Here is a 17358-nt window from a genome sequence, read left to right as displayed (position 1 = left end):
TGGATGCTGCATGACACCTGAAGCAGAAGTTTAAATCGAGTTCAGTTTAATTCAAAATGACGTGTTCAAAGATTCTTCTTTAACTCTGGGGTTTCTTGCACTTTTACAATAACTGAAACAAAATTCAGTGAATGAAGCCCAATGACCAGCCTATACCATATTAGTAGAACTGACGACTGTGGGAAGGAAGAACCACCTTTGATCAGACTTGGGGAGGGCCAGCTATCTACCAGCCCACTGGTAGGGGAGGTGAGGGAGAAATTGAAGGCATAGAGGAAAAAAAAAATATTTAAGAGGGAGAGAAAATAAAGGCATATAAACTCATGGGGAGTGAATACAGGTGAGTGGAGACTGCTCAGTGCATCATGAAAAGTCCCCCAGCAGCATGGAAGGTGCAGGGTTACCTGACACTTTGAAGGCTAATCTTAAAATAGGGCTTTGCTCTCCCAAACTGGGAGCTGGTTCTACAGGAACAAGATACTTCATCTCATTCTGCCTTTAAAAACCACAAGTCAGCCTGCAGTCTGAGAGCAAAGTGCTCTGACAGGATGTGATACTACGAGAGCTTTAATGACAGATCCCAACTTTTCAAGCCTTTGTATCTGAGAAGGATTCAGTGCTTTGGACTGAAAATAGTAAAAAATATAACAAAAGCTGTGTATGTACATATTTCATGATAAACTACCCATAAATATGTATATTCACAGTAAAATGTCCATAGATTGGCCCTATAGTTCAACTTTTATTTTTGTCTTCTAAATATTGTCATTTCATATTTCAACTCAGGATTATTTGAGTGCTATTTTTCTCTTATGTCTGAAGTAAGTTTAATTACCAAAGATGCTGTGCTGATACTCAACCACGTCATCTTTTGCATTTTTGTTTTTGAATGCAAACGAACACCTGATGAAAGCATCAGGGTTTTTATCTCAAAAATATGAAATAGAAAACAATCAGCATTTATTCATACAGAATTTTTACAGAAAAAAAAAAAGAGCAAACATCTGATTTTTGGCCTTTCAGGTATGAAAACACCTTTAACACAAGCGACTGCAGAAAAACACGAAACACAAGAACTTCACATTAAAGCCTTACAAACTTGGAGACGCAGTAATAAAAGCTTTGCTTCTTGGTAAAGCCGTGATGAAGAACCTGTTGAAGGACTTTAGTTTGGTAGGATCTCAGTCTTTTGAGTCTCTGTGACAAGTTCAGAGTCTGTATACTGTCCCATCCTGAAGCTTCAACAGTGCTGCCACCCCCTCCTCAGTGATGCTGACTGTTTTGAGTCCTTATAAACAGCCGTGGGGAGAAGTGTGCTCACAGGCTGCTTGCTTACGTCCCATCAACAGGAGGGAAGCTGCTGTTTGTGGAGCCACCTCTTCTTCAGCTTCTCTGCTTTGGCTTTCTCCTTAGAGGCTGAAAGATCAGACCAATAAGTTGTTTTTTTTTAAAAATGTGACTTATGTCCCCACAGCTTTCCAACTCAAACACCCTTTAGAAAGGACATCGAGAGTAAATATGCCAGTCTGAAGACTGAAAATTGGTAGTGTCGTCGCGGTCTCTGCAACAGGACGCCCGGGAGAGCGAGCGCCTCTCAGTGAGACGGGACATCATTGTAGCAAAGCTCAAATTGAGACAGATCATCGTCTTTACAGACTACTGCCACAGAGTGTAGCTTGCAGGTGTTTATTTTAAATCAATAACACAAAGTATTAAGACCAAAGAACAAAAAACATGGCGGTAAAATCTCTCCTGAAAAGCCTCAGGGGCAGAAAACCTGGTGAGTGGTGACAACAACATTAATAAATATCATGGCATAAATCTGACCTGTGTGGCAATAACCGCAAAATTCTGTAAAAGATTTAAAGAGATCAAACCAATGACAGTTAAACAATGTGCAGGTGTGCACAATCCAGGTGTGCAAAGCCTGCAGAGACTCGACCATATCTTTACTCGTCTCACACAGACTTCTATAACAAACAGGTTTTACCGTAACTTCTCGATGAACCCATCTGTAACTGACCTCAAATTTTTCATGCCTTTGACCCCATTTTACAGATAAAGCTGAAATCACTGTGTACTTGGCTGTAATTGGGGTGACCAAAGATCTAAATTAAAGTATTACCACTTTGCGGCCATCTCTGCAACACCTAATTCCCTGGTCATTTATTCTCTAGAAATTATACTTCTATCTACACGCAGTTTCATAGTAGAAAGCAAAAAAACCATCCACCTTTACTACGATAAGTAAACCTGCCCGCCTCCACCACACAGCTGAGGCCACCGTAAACCTCACCTGTACATGTCCAGCATCAACATCACTGGCTCATATTTCCACCATCTTTAGAGCTTCAGACTTTTCTGGGATTTGTATTCAGGCCCCACCATCTCTTTTATAACAAACTGTGCAGAAAGTAATCAGTTAAGAAAAAATAAAGTCTTCTTTTTTTTCTTTTTTAAGCTTCTTATCTTTGGACGACACATTGCACCAACTGGACTGTAAAAGCTGAAGTAAACTTCCTCTGGTCATCAATCTCAGGCTTGTTCTGAACGTACCCCAGTCTTTCTTGACAAACTGCACTGCCGCACTTTTATTCCACCCCTTCTTGTTCTGGAGGGACAGCATCTCATTATCTGAAAGCAGAAGGACATTAAGATTAAAAACACTGAGCAGAACGCCGGTCTGAAAGTCTGAAAGCTGTGAATGTCGTCGCGGTCTCTGCAGCAGGACGCCCGGGAGAGCGAGCGCCTCTCAGTGAGACGGGACGTCATTGTAGCAAAGCTCAAATTGAGACAGATCCTCGTCTTTACAGACTACTGCCACAGAGTGTAGCTTGCAGGTGTTTGCTTCATTTTACATCAGCAACACAGAAGCTGTGTTCACTCAGTATTAAGACCAAAGAACAACAAACAAGGTGATAAAATCTCTGCAGAAATGCATCTCCCTGTATCATGGAGTAGAAAACCTGACAAAAAATTAAGTATGGCGGCGCCACCAGCTTACTTGTGGTCCTGCAGGTTCCTGGTCCGTACAGTCTGGACCGGATGAACTCCTCGGCCACCTGCTGTTGGAAGGACGCCAGCGTTCGCTCCTTCACCGTCGTCACTGTGTACTTCCCCTTCAGACTGACAAACAACACGAGTACAATAAAAGGACGGAAAGAAGAATGCGTGTTTGATCAGCTTCACTTTAGTGAATAATGATCGTCTCACATATATCAGGATCAGTTTGAGACTTCTTCAGTAGCACCAGCATGCACTTTCATTGGATCCAAAAGGCTGAGAATTAAAACAAGTCTCTGCACACAGAGTCCAACTAATATCCTAAATTTAAAGTGCCCAATGAGGTGAGAACAATGAAAGTATCACATTTCTGTATCATTATTTTATTGAGAGGTTTTCAGCATCTTCACTTCCTCTCTGAAATGTCACTGAGTGGATTCTGATCAGTGGGTCCAGCAGTCAGTGAAGTGCTTGGTAACAACAGATTTTGTCTAATCGTGGTGGGTGAGGAGCTGCAAACTGGCTTTCATCAGTGAATCAAAGTTTGTCTACCAATATTTTATCTGCAGAGATGTTCCCAAAACAATCAGTGGGTCTCTCCTGCTAATGAACTCCAGCTCCACCATCATGAACCATCGCTGGAGGAGAAACTCATGAGGACAGGCTGGAGCAAAGTCTTCATTAAATTAGACTGAAAAATATTAGTTTGAGACACTTCCTGTCTTCAAATACATCATTTTCTCTTGTTTCTATTGGTGCCTGGTAATGTGTAACAACAACAAGGTATTTGCTGACCACACTAAATAATAAAGAATCTGGCAAGTCCACCCAAGTAAAGCGTCTCTCTTAAACTCTGAAATAAAATGGTTTAAAAACATTGACATACTTCCGGGCATTTGCCAATTTCCCACTCCTTTTCTTTTTCTTCTTCTTCTTTCCATCTCCCCCCTCTTTTTCTGGCTTTTCCTCCTGTTCACCTGGGTGAGGACAGGTTGATTTAGCTGAAGTCACAGATCTGAAGTTCAATCTGCTGCTCTACAAATCAGTGCCCAGTCCTTCCACAGCATCAGCTAAATGGTTAAAGATGTATTAAGAAAGCTTCTTTACCTTCATCTTCAGACTGTTTCTGCTTCCTGGAGAAAAGAAAAACAAACAAATGTTGTGAGCACTGAGTGAGTTGATGGAGACGATGTGTTAAATCCAAGAATTAGACAGGTAAACTTACTTTGAGGAAGCTGAGTCGATTTCCTCCAACACGTCAGCCGATAAGAGTTTTCTTTTCTGTGGAGAAAACAGTCTGTGAAACTGCAGGTTCACACATCTTTTAGTTTTTCTACGGCATTAGGTCACACTGAAAGGCAAAAAGAGAGAACTGTTTTTTGTCACTTTGCATTTTGAGCTAAAGTGAAAAATGTCAAGAATGGGACTAGAACAAAACACTGACATCCTCCTCCAGAATCAATCAAACCAGGCGTGCTACTTCCTGCCTCTTTACTGTAAAGCTAAGCAAAGTTAACCACCCTGCAGTGAAGAAGACTCACAGGCAGAGGGATTAAAAACAATAATGAAGAAAAATAAATAAAACTCTCCTCCCCATCATTTCCTTAATGTTGCTTTAATACACCTCAAACAGCACAGCGGTGTCTCCTTCTGAAATGAACACCCTCTGAACTCTTTTCAGATAGAAGTAAAATAAAAGAAAGCACTGATGTGTGATTGGGTTGAGCCTGGATCCTGAACTATGAAGCAACTTCAGCATACTCAGGCTCTCCTGATCTGGCTTCACTTAAACTAAAATCAATAGTCAGACTGTAATGGGAGTTAAACAGGTTCTGCACTTTCTGAATCTGTTAGTCCGCTTGTGTTAGGGTGATGTAAATTTCATCTTTAGACTTTAAAAAAATACTTTAGCTCATATTAGTGTCAATGCAGTGAGCTCTGAGGATTGGTGACACCATTTTCTAGGCGATCCATTGTTCAGCAGGCAGTAGTTTTGAACTTGTCCATATGTTTTCTCAGGAGCAGGTTATGACTTCATGAGAAGTTACCATGGTTATGCACCCTGGTAAGAAGGTAAATGCATTTGTAAAACTTAAAACTCAGGGTTAGACAGGGTCCAGGCCTCTGAAAGTATTTGAAACCATTTAAAATGACACACACTGACCTTCTGTTCTTGGAAGAGCTCCTGTCTCTTCCTCCTCTTCTCTTTTAGCAGCTGCTTTTCCCTGCAAACAGAGGAGCATTTCATCAGGTTTATGGATAACAATGACACAAACACACAACTGTACAGCTTCTGCTGATAATGTAATAACACTTATGGGGAATTTTTGCTGGTGGCGATCAAGCGTAAGCCATTCTCAGGGGGACTGCTAATATTCTGGTCCCTCATGTATGAAAATACTGCAAAAACCGGCAAACGCCTCAGGATAATTTACTGATCCGTTTGTGGCCCTGCTGAGGTCACCCTTAAATCTGACTAGACGTGAAGTTTATGACAGAACTGTTACAAATGTGGCTAATAAAAAGGCCTCTGAGTGTGCAGTCCATATCGGGTTTATTTTTTGACGCTTGAAAAGTTTCTCTTTTAGACATTAGCCCAACTAAACTTCGTCAAACAATTCAAAGATCCAGACCAATTTGATGACACAGAGCTGTGCGTCAGAGTACACAACAGCTAAAAAAATACACACGTTGTGAACATGAATTTTGTTAAATTTCGTGCTGCCGATTTGATATACGCCTACGTAAAAATTACGTAATGTATCTGTAGTGTTCACTGGAATAGAGACATCTGAATGCAAAGTTTTTTGAATGGAGTTTGGCCCAACCGTCCCAGCACAGGTTAGCTAGCGGTTAGCTACCTTCTAGCGGTATCCAGCGCCTGTTTCATGCTCCGCAGAGCCGCAGCTTTGGAGTCTTCAAAGGTCACCTCCTCTGGAGCTTCATCGTCGCTAGACTCCAGCGACAAGGTGAAACTCTCTGCGGGCTTTTCGATGCCCGCCGTCTTTGACGACGAGCTGGCTTTCCCACGTTGTTTCTTCGCCATGTTGTCCAGCGTTGTGAGACGTCATCAGGCCACGCCGCACACAACGTGACGCAAAAAGAATGAACCCGACTGATCGACCAACCAATGACTGCAGCCCAACAAACAAACCGTTTTAGATAGATCTAAATGAGCGAATGATAGGATTATCTAATTCTAGAAAGTTTTCCCATTTTATATTTGTATTAATTTAATATTTATTTAATAAGTTGTTTGTTGTTTTTGCAGAATATATTTCACCATCCATACAATGATGCCAACATTTCAATATCTCGAAATGTCTAGTTAGTTACTTCTGAGTAAGTCAAACTTTTGAGATAGAATATCATCTATATTACAGTTAACGTTTAACAATTTAGGTGTTTGTAACTGTAAAGTTTGTTGTAGGTAGTATTTTCCAACAGATTTTTATTCATTTATTTTAAATTTAAGGCCAGTCTCTCAAAATTGTGACTTTTTAACTTAAATTTTCGACTTAAGAATCTTGAAATCAACTTATTCAGAAGTTTCAGTCACTAAAATTTTCAGATAATAAGTCGAAATTTCTATTTAAATCTGAATTTTATTTTATTTTATTTTTTTGTTTCAGTGGCGGAAACAAGTGTCTATATTTTCCTCATTATGTGCTTGTTTTGTAATATCTGGAGGAAAATGTTAACTACCTGTGCTTTAATTTTGAAAGATAAAACCGGAAAACCATCTCCTCTTTATTCTAGGGATCTGCCGGGCTGTTAGTAGTGAACGGGACTCGGGCACAATGCACCGACTTCTGCTCGTGTTTGTGGCCGCTGCTGGGGCCTCTGTCTTCGTCCTCCCGCGGATGGATGCGTCCCCGGCGGTCGGGCCCTGCGTCGCCCCGCTGCAGTGGGAGGGGAGGTGGGTTGTGTACGACCACAGCACCGGCAGGAACAGCCGAGCCGCCGTCTCGTACGACGCCCTGAACCAGAGGATCCGAGTCCTGCAGCAGCACAAGAAGCACACCCCGTGTCAGAGGTAAGACCAGTAAATAAACACAAAGTAAACATGTTGTTTACAGACTGCGTTTTATTACTGCACACAGTCAGTGTGAAGAGTTACAACAAAACAAGCTGCAGCTGTAAATCTGCGCTTAATAATCTCCAAATCATCTATATAAGCATCACTCCATTTATCATTAATAATCATTAATAAAGCTGATTTATAATGGATTTGGTCCCAGCTTTAAGCTCTTCTTTTCTGTAAGATCGGCTTTGTTTTATAGTTTATATGTATTTTTATTCACAAAACCAACCCATAATTTACACCCATAGTTATTTATACTGCAAACACTACAAAAAGTAATAATAGTAGTAGTAATAATGATTATAAAGGTCATATTCGATTAATGGATAAATTATTTTCCCATGCGTTACACATCAGTGCTAAAGATCAGATTAAAAAACACATCAGAGACTGACTTATAACTGTACTATTAATCTATAAAACAATGTTTTGTTTAGTTTTTTGCATTTTTGTGTTCTAAAAAGGGTCATAAACAGTCTGTTTGAACACTTCTCAGCCTGGACTAAAGTCTGGAGTTGTGAAATGTTCCCTGGCTGGTAAACGAGGCCACAGAGCGACTTTGGAGTGTTTGGTTTGGGCACAGAGGACTATCCTGCCAAAAGTAACCATCTTCAGACTTTAGAAGACAGAGACACTATCAAACTCTTGGACAGTTTTCTTGCTGCCGAAATAGATGCCCTATAGTTTCTGTGCATAAGAAATGGAAGTAGGAGCCACGATGTTGCCCACTGGTTTTGGATTCTGCGATTTGAATGTTGAATGTTTTATGTTTTGGCCACTGCTCAGGTGGTTTGCTTCAACTGGATGTGACCATGTTTGGATGAGAGCATGCAGTGTTATCACACAGATCCAGCAAGTAACAGACTAATAAAATATTAGACTTTACCAAAACTGAAGCACAAACTTCTTAAACACCAGGATATACGATTTGTTAGATAATTTATTAAAAATGCTCCAAAAGGCACCAACAGGACAAACACAGTGGAGCGCTCCGGTTCTTTCACTGGATTTACTGGAGCTGAGGCCAAACATAGAAATGATTAAAACACATTCCAGTTAAATCAGCTTCTGTAGAGTTCTCATCAAGGGGAAAACTATCCATAGACACCAAAAATGGGTTTGTAGCAGGCTGTAAACATGATTAGTTCTACTGTAAAATCGGTCATTTGAACCTGGGAGTCTGTGCAGAATGACTCAGCTGTGGAGCCGGACTCTAGTGGACATTAGGGGAACTACAATTTCTGATATCTTGAGATTGGCTTTTAGCTCCGTAGGTTGATGCTTGGTGGTGAGACTTTTTTTCACAGTTCAAAACTATGAGTCAAGCAATATCTATTTGATCTTTTTTTTTCCACTGTTTGTGTTTATACACCGCTCTCTGTGTCTTTTGTCCTCTGCACAGTCCCATCCAAAAACTTCTTTAACCTCTTTGTTTCAGGTTTTTTGAGTACATCTACTTGTATCAGAGCATGGTGATGTTCCAGATTGACCAGAAGACGAAGGAATGCTCAAAGATCGCTCTGACTGAAGCCTGGGATCCCTTCGACGTCCCTGATAACTCCACCTTTGAGGATCAATACTTCATCGGCGGCCCTGGGGACAGCATTGAGGTTCAGGAGTGGTCAGATAGGAAGCCGGCACGCAAACGTAAGTCTGAGATTTTTATGCTTTCAAACAGGCCATAGTGAGTGCTGAAGAGTTAGGTCAGTGTTAGCGTAAATTCAGCACGTCCTGCAGCTGCTTTATAATAACAATAAGCCCTTTCACTGTGGTTTTATTGAATTATGAGAGTGGCTGTAGCTTCTAAATGACTTCTTTTCCACGAAAAAGAGTAATTCTACATTTTACATGCATCCTTTCGTGAACTACCCCACACTAATATACAGTACTGTGCAGTACTGTTCCTTTATATTTATCTAGGAAAATGTAATAAACAGTATATAGGTGTATAAGGAGTTGAAAGGATGGCTTGACAGTCAATATGTGGTGTGACCACCTTTATTCTTCAACACAGCCTGAACTCTCTGAACTCTCTTAGGCAACTTTCTTGTAATTTATTAAATAATCTTCAGCAAAAGTTCTCCAGACGTCTTGAAGGACATTCAAAGCTTTTCTGTGGATGTTGGCTGCTTTTTGTTCCATTCTCTGTCACATTGCTTTAATAATATTAAGGTTCAGGCTCTGTGGAGGCCAGTCCATGACTGAAAGTGTTTTTTTTTCTATCCAAATATGCTTTTATTGGCAGTGTGTTTCATCACTGTCATGCTGAAAAGAAAGCCGTTCCCAGTCAGATTCTTCCTACATCCAAAATCTGACTGCACTTTTCTTGGTACAGTTTTAGATTAGGCACTGGAGCCATGGTGGTGGAGATGAGGTAAGAGTGGTTGATCCAAAATTTGGGAAGATTGTTTTTATTGGTTTGAGAGGGGTTACTACAAGACATTCTCCAATGATTTGCCAATACAGCCACAACTCCCACTACCCACTGTGAGAAAACTTTTGGTTTTTGTGTGCTGCTTCTGAAAAGGCACCGAGGCAGAGCTGGCACCTCATCTGAAATCTGCTATTTCAGTAACTTGTCCTCGTCTCTCCACCAGATGAGACCTGGGTGGGCGTTTACACCATGAAGGACTGCTACCCAGTGCAGGAGACCTACACGAGGAACAGCAGTGTCACCACCTCCACCCGCTTCTTCAGCCTGGAGCTGGGAATCAGCGACCCCAACGTTTTCACCCCACCGAGCACATGCCAGTCAGCCCGGCCTGAGAGGATGGTCGACCTCGAGTGCTGAGACCTCATCAGATCTCACCTTTGACCTTAAAAGCTAAACTGCAGTTTAAGTCTGAAACCGCTTCCCTGTTTAGTCATTCACTATTGAAGTATACTGACATTTTGTTTGAGGTAAAATTACAACTGTACTTTAGTCTGAAACCAGTGCCACAGTTTCAAAATTCTCTACTACAAGAGTAGCACTTACAGTAAAATAACTCATTCTGCATATGCCCTGTCAGTTAAATACTACTAATATATAACTACTACAGTTCAGCGCTTCCCAAACTATGGAATCAGGACCCTCGAAAAGGTCAGAAGATGAGATCTGAATGGTTTTAAGATGATTCATGGGAAAGACAAATCGTTACTATTTTGTAACCTGCTTTTATTTTGTGACTTGTATCTTTAAATTTCACTACGACATTTGGGATACTTGTATGAAGCATGATGTGTAAAGACTCAAAGCTAAAACTGTCAGATATCACTGGAATAAAACGATTATTTTCCTCTGAAATGTTGTGAAGTTGAAGTATAAAGTAGTATGAATTAAAATACTCCGTACAATTACCATAAAACTGGATAAACACTTTATGAATGCAGTAGCTTTCTATAACTGTCAGACACTTTAAGTAAACATTATTTTTTTGTGTGTCCTCACTTAGAGCCTGATGGTACTTTTGGCTATAAAATCCATCACATGACATCATTCAATTACGTTCAGTTAACTCTGTGCTCGAAAGGGACTTTAAGAGTTTTGATCTCATTATTACAATTATGGGTAAACCATCATTTCCAGACTGCCAGCTTTGAGTTAATTTCCGTATGATTCTTCTTTTGCCATTTAAATTTATCCCCCAGAACTAAACACAGTAAGAAATGTAAGCAGGTGTACGTAGATTGTTTCCCTTATTTTATAGACATTTTATTACCACAAAACCATTTGAATTTTAACATCAAAGAAAGCTGATGTCTAGTCATGGGGGAGGGGTGTGTGTGGGGGCTTTTGATGCCTCTAATCTGCCCAAAATCCAACGGCGAAGGGCGGAAGTGACGCAACTGTCAGTGCTCAGGCGTCATTTCCGTATTTCAGAGAGTTTGTCAACATTAGAGACTACCGGTGGTTAAAAATCGATCGTGCGGTATGAGGGGGAGATCAACCATCAGAGCAGACTGCAGGATATGAAGACAGCTGAGATAGAGTGACACATAACAGGTGTGTAAAACTGTGACGGTGTCAATGAGCTAACATAGCGCGCACGAGCTCAGTTTGAACGCTAACGGACTGAAATCAATGAGCCGGTGTGAGCTAGGTTTTTATAGAAATAACACAAGTCCTCCTCTTGTTTTTAAATGAAGGGTTTTAGCATATAGCATCCGATAAGATACAGGGGAGAGTGACTTTACTATAAGCTGGTTTTTATACATTAAAATCAAAGAGTCGGTGACAGGAAGCTTCTGTTATCAGCACTGTGCTACCATCGGCTCTTTGTCCCTCAGCCCGCGGCCGCCTGCGGGGGCAGGTGTTCCGAAAGTGAATTTTTAAACGAGTTTTTTTTTTTGCAACATTATGTTTGGCCTGTATAAACTAATAATAAGGGGCCAAAATAGCCTCCCTCTGTCTGAACCTGCAGGCTCTCCCACACAGTGAGCAGCAAGCACAAGCTTGTGAGCATAATAACTGTATACATTCAGACAGAGCTATGATGGAGTCTTCTTTCAGACGCTGAGCGTATACAGGACAGTAACAGACATTAGAAGACTCAGCTCCTGCAAAGCTGCAAAGAAAATAAAGTCCACGTGTGCTGATTGTAAAGAGCTGTTTTTGAGACATCCAGCACTGACTGACGCAGACCAAACCAGAACCAAAGGCAGGAGCGACATTATTCTGATAAAAATCTGTAGGTTGGGCTGTTACAATAGATTATTTCCATAAGATCCACCACATCTGCCCTGCAGCTTCATTTAATACACTGATCATTGCAGTGCTCTGAACTCACCAATGCACATGTTCATGCACTGACAAAGATCACCTGTCAGTTAGCGCCTCAGGTTATATCCTGAAATAAAAACATTCTGTTAGGACAAAATAGACTGTTTCCAGCATTAAATCATGTAAATGGACTGCTCATTATACAGCACTAACATTCACAATAAACTAGGGTTTAGTATCTTGGCGTGCAGACTGGCGCAGTAAGTCAAGCCACAATATTACATCTTGTTGAGCAGACTGGTGCCCATGTTAATCTGTGACAAACGGCGGCAGTTAACATGAATGTGTTTTCTAAGTCACTAACGTGTTAAACAGCAGATAGAGTGAACGTGTCACATCCAGGTATGGCAGCCTTTGCTCACAACTGTATTTTCCTGTCATCATATTGGTAACATTTTTCTTATGTCCCACTGTTCCTCAAGACCTCCCACAACAAAATGAATTGTGAGAAAGAGGAGGGTCTGGATGACCAGGAGAGGAACAACAGCCTGGACCAAAAGGACCCAGATCCTCCTCCAATTAAAGAGGAAAAGAAGGAACTCTGCATCAGTCGAGAGGGAGAGCAGCTTGTAGTGAAGCAGGAAGCTGAAGACATCATCGTCTGGACCGGGGAAGAACAGCTCAGACTCCTGGATAACATGTGGAAACCAGAAATAAACTTACGCAGCACAGGTTTGTAAAACCAGCCAGCTAATGAGAGATATATTTCTACAGTTTGATAATCACAAACATCGAAATATTGAGATAATTTTTGCAAATTAGAATCCAAGAACTATGCAGTCACTTGCACCAGTGTCCAAAATGATCTGCCACAACTGAAGAATAAATTTCATTGGTAAATGTGAGTGACATGCTCACAAAGTAAAGACCTGCTAATAGTTAGGATTATATTTTCTCAATTGTGTGTTTTCCTGTTATGTTTCTCCTTTCAGATTTCCCACAACAGCATGACTGTAAAGAGGAGGTTCTCACAGACAAGCAGGACTTTAATCAAGAGATGAACTCAAGTAGAAACAATGATGACCCTTCACAGATGAAAGAGGAACAGAAGGAACTCTGCACCAGTCAAAAGGGAGAGCATCTTGTACTGAAGCAGGAAGAAAGCAAGCATGTGGAATCAACTAGAAATGCAGAGCTGAAGAAAAGACCTCAGATAAACAGAAATAAGCGACTGTCGCGTAAATCTGAAACATGTGAAAACTCTGTAAAATGTGACATTTGTGGAAAAACCTTTTACTATAAATCCTCTTTGACAAGACATCTAAGAGTTCATAAAGGTGAGAGGCCACATTCTTGCAGCACCTGTGGGAGAGGATTTAGTCAGATGATAAACTTGAAAAGTCACATGAGAGTCCACACAGGTGAGAAGCCATATTGTTGTAGCACCTGTGGGAAAACATTTAGTTTCTCATCACCCTTCAGAAGCCACCTTAGAATTCACACAGGTGAAAAGCCACATTTGTGTGGCACCTGTGGAAAAAAATTCTACAAGAAATCAGATTTGGAAAGTCATATAAAAGTTCACTCGGATGAAAAGCCCCATTCTTGTAGCATGTGTGGTAAAAGATTCAAGCATATGATAAACTTGAAAGTTCACATGAGAATTCACACAGGTGAGAAGCCTTATTCTTGTAGGATCTGTGGGAGCAGTTTCAGAAAGAAATCATCACTGGAATGTCACGTAAGGAGTCACACAGGCGAGAAACCATTTGCTTGCAGCATCTGTGGGAAAGGATTCACCCAGACACCAAATTTAAAAATTCACATGAGAATCCATACAGGTGAGAAACCATATTTATGTAGCACATGTGGGAAAAGCTTCATTAGCTCATCAGAGTGCAAAAAACACATGAGAATCCACACGGGTGAAAAACCATATTCTTGTAACACATGTGCGAAAAAATTCACTTATAAATCAGGACTAGAAACTCACATGAAAATTCACACAGGTGAGAAGCCTCATTCTTGTAGCACCTGTGGGAAAAGCTACGCTACAATGGTATACTTGAAAATTCACATGAGAATACACACAGGTGAGAGGCCATATTGTTGTACTACATGTGGAAGAAGATTTAGTAATTTAACAGGATTCAAAAATCACATGAAAATTCACTCAGGTGAGAAGCGACATGCTTGTAGCACCTGTGGGAAAGGTTTCATTCAGCTGCAAAACCTGAAAAGGCATATGAGAACTCACACAGGTGAGAGGCCATTTTCTTGTAGCACCTGTGGGAAAGGATTTTGTGGCCTGTCCGGTTTAAAAAGACATATGACAGTACACACAGGTGAGAGGCCGTATTCTTGTAGCACCTGTGGGAAATCATTTAGAGAATTATCAACATTGAAAACTCACATGCGAATTCACACAGGTGAGAAGCCATATTCGTGTGGCACCTGCGGGAAAAGTTTCATTCAGTTGGCACAGTTGCAAAACCACCTGCGAATTCACACAGGCGAGAAGCCATATTTGTGTAGTACCTGTGGGAAAAGATTCCGTAATGTTACGAACATGAAATCTCACATGACAATTCACATGACGACTGGATAAATGTTTCCTGTTTAAGAAATGTGTCAGTGTAGCATGTGTGTTAATAGTAGAGCGAGCAATGACAGTGCAAATCACACCTGTGGGATAAAATATGATTATCCCACAGGTATTATTCAGCTCAATACGGCATATATTTATTTTACACAATAACTAACTGTAACAATTGTTTATTCTATTAATTGTCTTATTCATATGATGCAGGGGAAACTCTGGTTTTATATTTGTCTGACTTCATATTTTTATTGTTTTAGGCTGTAGAGGTGACAAGCACAAGTTGTAGATAAACTTGTTCCACTAAACAGCTTTGTTATAGAGAAAGAAGCTTATATAAGTTTTTTTTTTGTCACTTGTTGCTTATTATGGCAAATATTTAATTTCTCTGTTGTTCAGAGGTTTCACTGCACAATATTAAAAGCAGGGAAGTGTCACACAGAAGACACAAATATATCATTATGAACTTGATGTTCATTTTCATGAAAATTAAACTTCAGAAGATGCTGAAGGGTTTTGAGTTTTATAAGGTTTAAATAAAGATGTGTTTTAAACTCATGGCTTTTTTCTGAGTTGTAAAGTGAAGTCCCTACAGTAATAGAGAGAAAACGCCAACAGTCACATGTCCTTCTATAAACAACAACTTGGTGTAAGTGGGAAGGAAAAACTCTTTAACTTAAAAAATTGTGGCACTACATGCAGTGGTGCCAACATTAGCCATGTTAAAATGTTACCGTTAACAGGTGGTCAGGCTGTCCGCAGGCAAAGACTCAGAGATTTGGCTCTCCATTTCACAGCAGAGTCCTTTCACATTCTTCACATATCCGTGTTGGGCAGAGTGTAGAAACAGCTGCCGAATGGCATTTGTCAAATTAGGGTTTTTTTTGAGAGTTTAATTCTTTTTTTGTGAAATCCATTTTCGATTTGACGTATTTATCAATGGATTAATAAATCATTTTGAAATATTGATTTATAAATAGTCTTTATTTAAAATGTAATTATTAAATAATAAGTTACTTTTGCAATGTTTAAATAAATAAAATAATTTAAAAAATACATTTGTAACTGAATTTGCAAATGCATTTTATTGCACTAACAATTCAAAATTGCAGCATAAAATTTTTTGGGGGTGTGTGTGGCTCTTGTGGTCCTCCATAATCATGTTGCTCAACTGGGCAAACAAAATTACTTGATCAGAGATTCATCCACGAATCATCCTGATCACAATCAACCAATAACACGAGTAATGCGACTCCATGCGACTTGAGTGTGTGTCTTTATTCTGGTCCTTGATTTTGTAAACTTTGTTTCTTTTTGTCAAAATGTTGGCCTTAGTCCCATGTTTTTCCGTTAATCAACAAGGTTTAAAGTGGCTTTAGGTTAACCAAACAGGAAAATATCCACTTTGGGGTTTTCCCATTAATCCACACAAAGAGTTGTTTTTTTCTGGTCAGTGAACTTTAACCTTCTTTCTTTATGAATAAACTGTAACACCTGGAACTTGTCTGAGTTAACATGAGCTGCAAGTTATGTTTTCTTTTACACTTGGGTTTGTTTAATATATTGTTTTTTTCCCCCGTTGTGTTGTAATTGATAATTTGTGCTTGATGAGTTGTGCAAATGTAGGCTTCATTGATCTTTCAGAGTATGGCTTGGGAGTATGTCTTCAAATCAAAATCATGATCAATGAACATTTTACCATGATTATGATTAACCTTTCATGCATGAATTATGACAACCTCAATCTGGATTTTCACTCATCTTTAGGCATGAAAAAAAGATTTTTGAACTTCATTTTTAAGTTTAAGTATACCATTAACACTGACACAAATCCAAGAAAAGAGCCTTTGAATAGCTGTCCACTGTAGTGACCACTACGCGTGAAAGCGTTAATAAATATGCTAGTAAAGCTTAGATTTTCTTTCCATATTTTGATGATAGTATTACTCTTGGTCACTGAAACAATTTTTCTCCCAGTTTCCCGTTTTCTTCTATTTGTTTGAGTCTTGAAAGGGTTTGAACTGCAGGAGGGGAGGGTTTCTGTGTGCGCACACACACACACACACACACACACACACACACAGTGCCTGAGATTACAATAAAGAACATCCCCTATTAGTGACGAAAAAGAGCCAACAGGAGAGAAAAAACTTGATAGTGACTTTCTGTCAGGGTAAGCAAATCAGGCAGTACGTGCCCAGTGAAATCTATGAACACATATGATCTAAAATCTGAGGGGCCACAATCTCTCTTCTTGCATCTCAAACAGCATTCTGTCATAAAGCGTCTTGCCTATTTGCAAACTTTAAATTACTGCCATCTTGTGACAGTGATCAGTTTTTCAGTTGGTCAAGTTGATCTTCGTTCAACAACTTTACTTTGACATTAAATATGGCACACAGGGCTGGTTCAATTTTTTTTTTTTTTAAAGATCACACATTAAACCATATTATTCGACACAAGTTTTAATTAGATTGTGTTGACATCTTACAATAAATGACCCACATCACAAAGAAACAGTGCGAGAGATTAAATATACAGGACAGGATAAAAATCAAGTTTAGTCTTCATTAAAATAAATATCACCACAAAATAACTAATGTTCATAAAAAAAATATGTTATGTGTTTCTTGATCTTTGTCAGTTTTTAATCTTATGTAGTGTAACCTGTTTAGTGGCTAATAAAAATATCAAACTAAAACATATTTAAAACTAGGATGAAATTAGTAGAATAATATTTTCTTTTTTTCCATCTCGGTGATGAAATAACCTTCAGAGCATATTCAAGCTGGAACTTTGTCTCCATGGCAGACTTCAAAGCACTTATAAAAGCTTCTGAAGCTGAAGAGTAAACCTGCTATTCATAAACTAAAAAATAAATGTTACTTGTTGACTTCTGGGTAAGTCTGTGTCAAATCAACAAAGACTTCTGCTAGCCCATCTCAGATTTGCATAAAAATTTTACAGTAG

The 17358-nt window shown here is 39.7% G+C and overlaps 3 protein-coding genes across 3 annotated transcripts; 2 read left to right on the top strand and 1 right to left on the bottom strand.

Moving 5' to 3' along the window:
• Positions 1 to 29: 29 nt before the first annotated feature.
• nol7 (nucleolar protein 7) lies at positions 30 to 6088 on the bottom strand. Its single transcript, XM_085255560.1, has 8 exons — positions 5865 to 6088; positions 5168 to 5228; positions 4229 to 4284; positions 4111 to 4136; positions 3890 to 3980; positions 3005 to 3126; positions 2557 to 2634; positions 30 to 1416 (listed from the first exon to the last, which is right to left on the bottom strand). The coding sequence occupies exons 1-8, from the start codon at positions 6047 to 6049 to the stop codon at positions 1343 to 1345; spliced, it is 693 nt and encodes a 230-aa protein (XP_085111686.1). The 5' UTR covers positions 6050 to 6088; the 3' UTR covers positions 30 to 1342.
• Positions 6089 to 6751: 663 nt separating this feature from the next.
• epdr1 (ependymin related 1) lies at positions 6752 to 10373 on the top strand. The gene is made up of 3 exons (XM_085255561.1): positions 6752 to 7039; positions 8526 to 8734; positions 9685 to 10373. The coding sequence occupies exons 1-3, from the start codon at positions 6804 to 6806 to the stop codon at positions 9876 to 9878; spliced, it is 639 nt and encodes a 212-aa protein (XP_085111687.1). The 5' UTR covers positions 6752 to 6803; the 3' UTR covers positions 9879 to 10373.
• A 568-nt stretch (positions 10374 to 10941) lies between these two features.
• LOC146552957 (uncharacterized) lies at positions 10942 to 14942 on the top strand. Its single transcript, XM_085255420.1, has 3 exons — positions 10942 to 11072; positions 12272 to 12521; positions 12782 to 14942. The coding sequence occupies exons 2-3, from the start codon at positions 12287 to 12289 to the stop codon at positions 14395 to 14397; spliced, it is 1851 nt and encodes a 616-aa protein (XP_085111546.1). The 5' UTR covers positions 10942 to 11072; positions 12272 to 12286; the 3' UTR covers positions 14398 to 14942.
• Positions 14943 to 17358: the final 2416 nt, after the last annotated feature.

This window comes from Mchenga conophoros, linkage group LG18 (assembly GCF_057382185.1).
Source record: "Mchenga conophoros isolate Kocher_MC1m ecotype Shallow Benthic linkage group LG18, M_conophoros_male_GT1.1, whole genome shotgun sequence".
Classification (NCBI taxonomy): domain Eukaryota; kingdom Metazoa; phylum Chordata; class Actinopteri; order Cichliformes; family Cichlidae; genus Mchenga; species Mchenga conophoros.
Note: the sequence above shows the minus strand (reverse complement) of the source record. Positions and strands in the feature narration are given on the sequence as shown.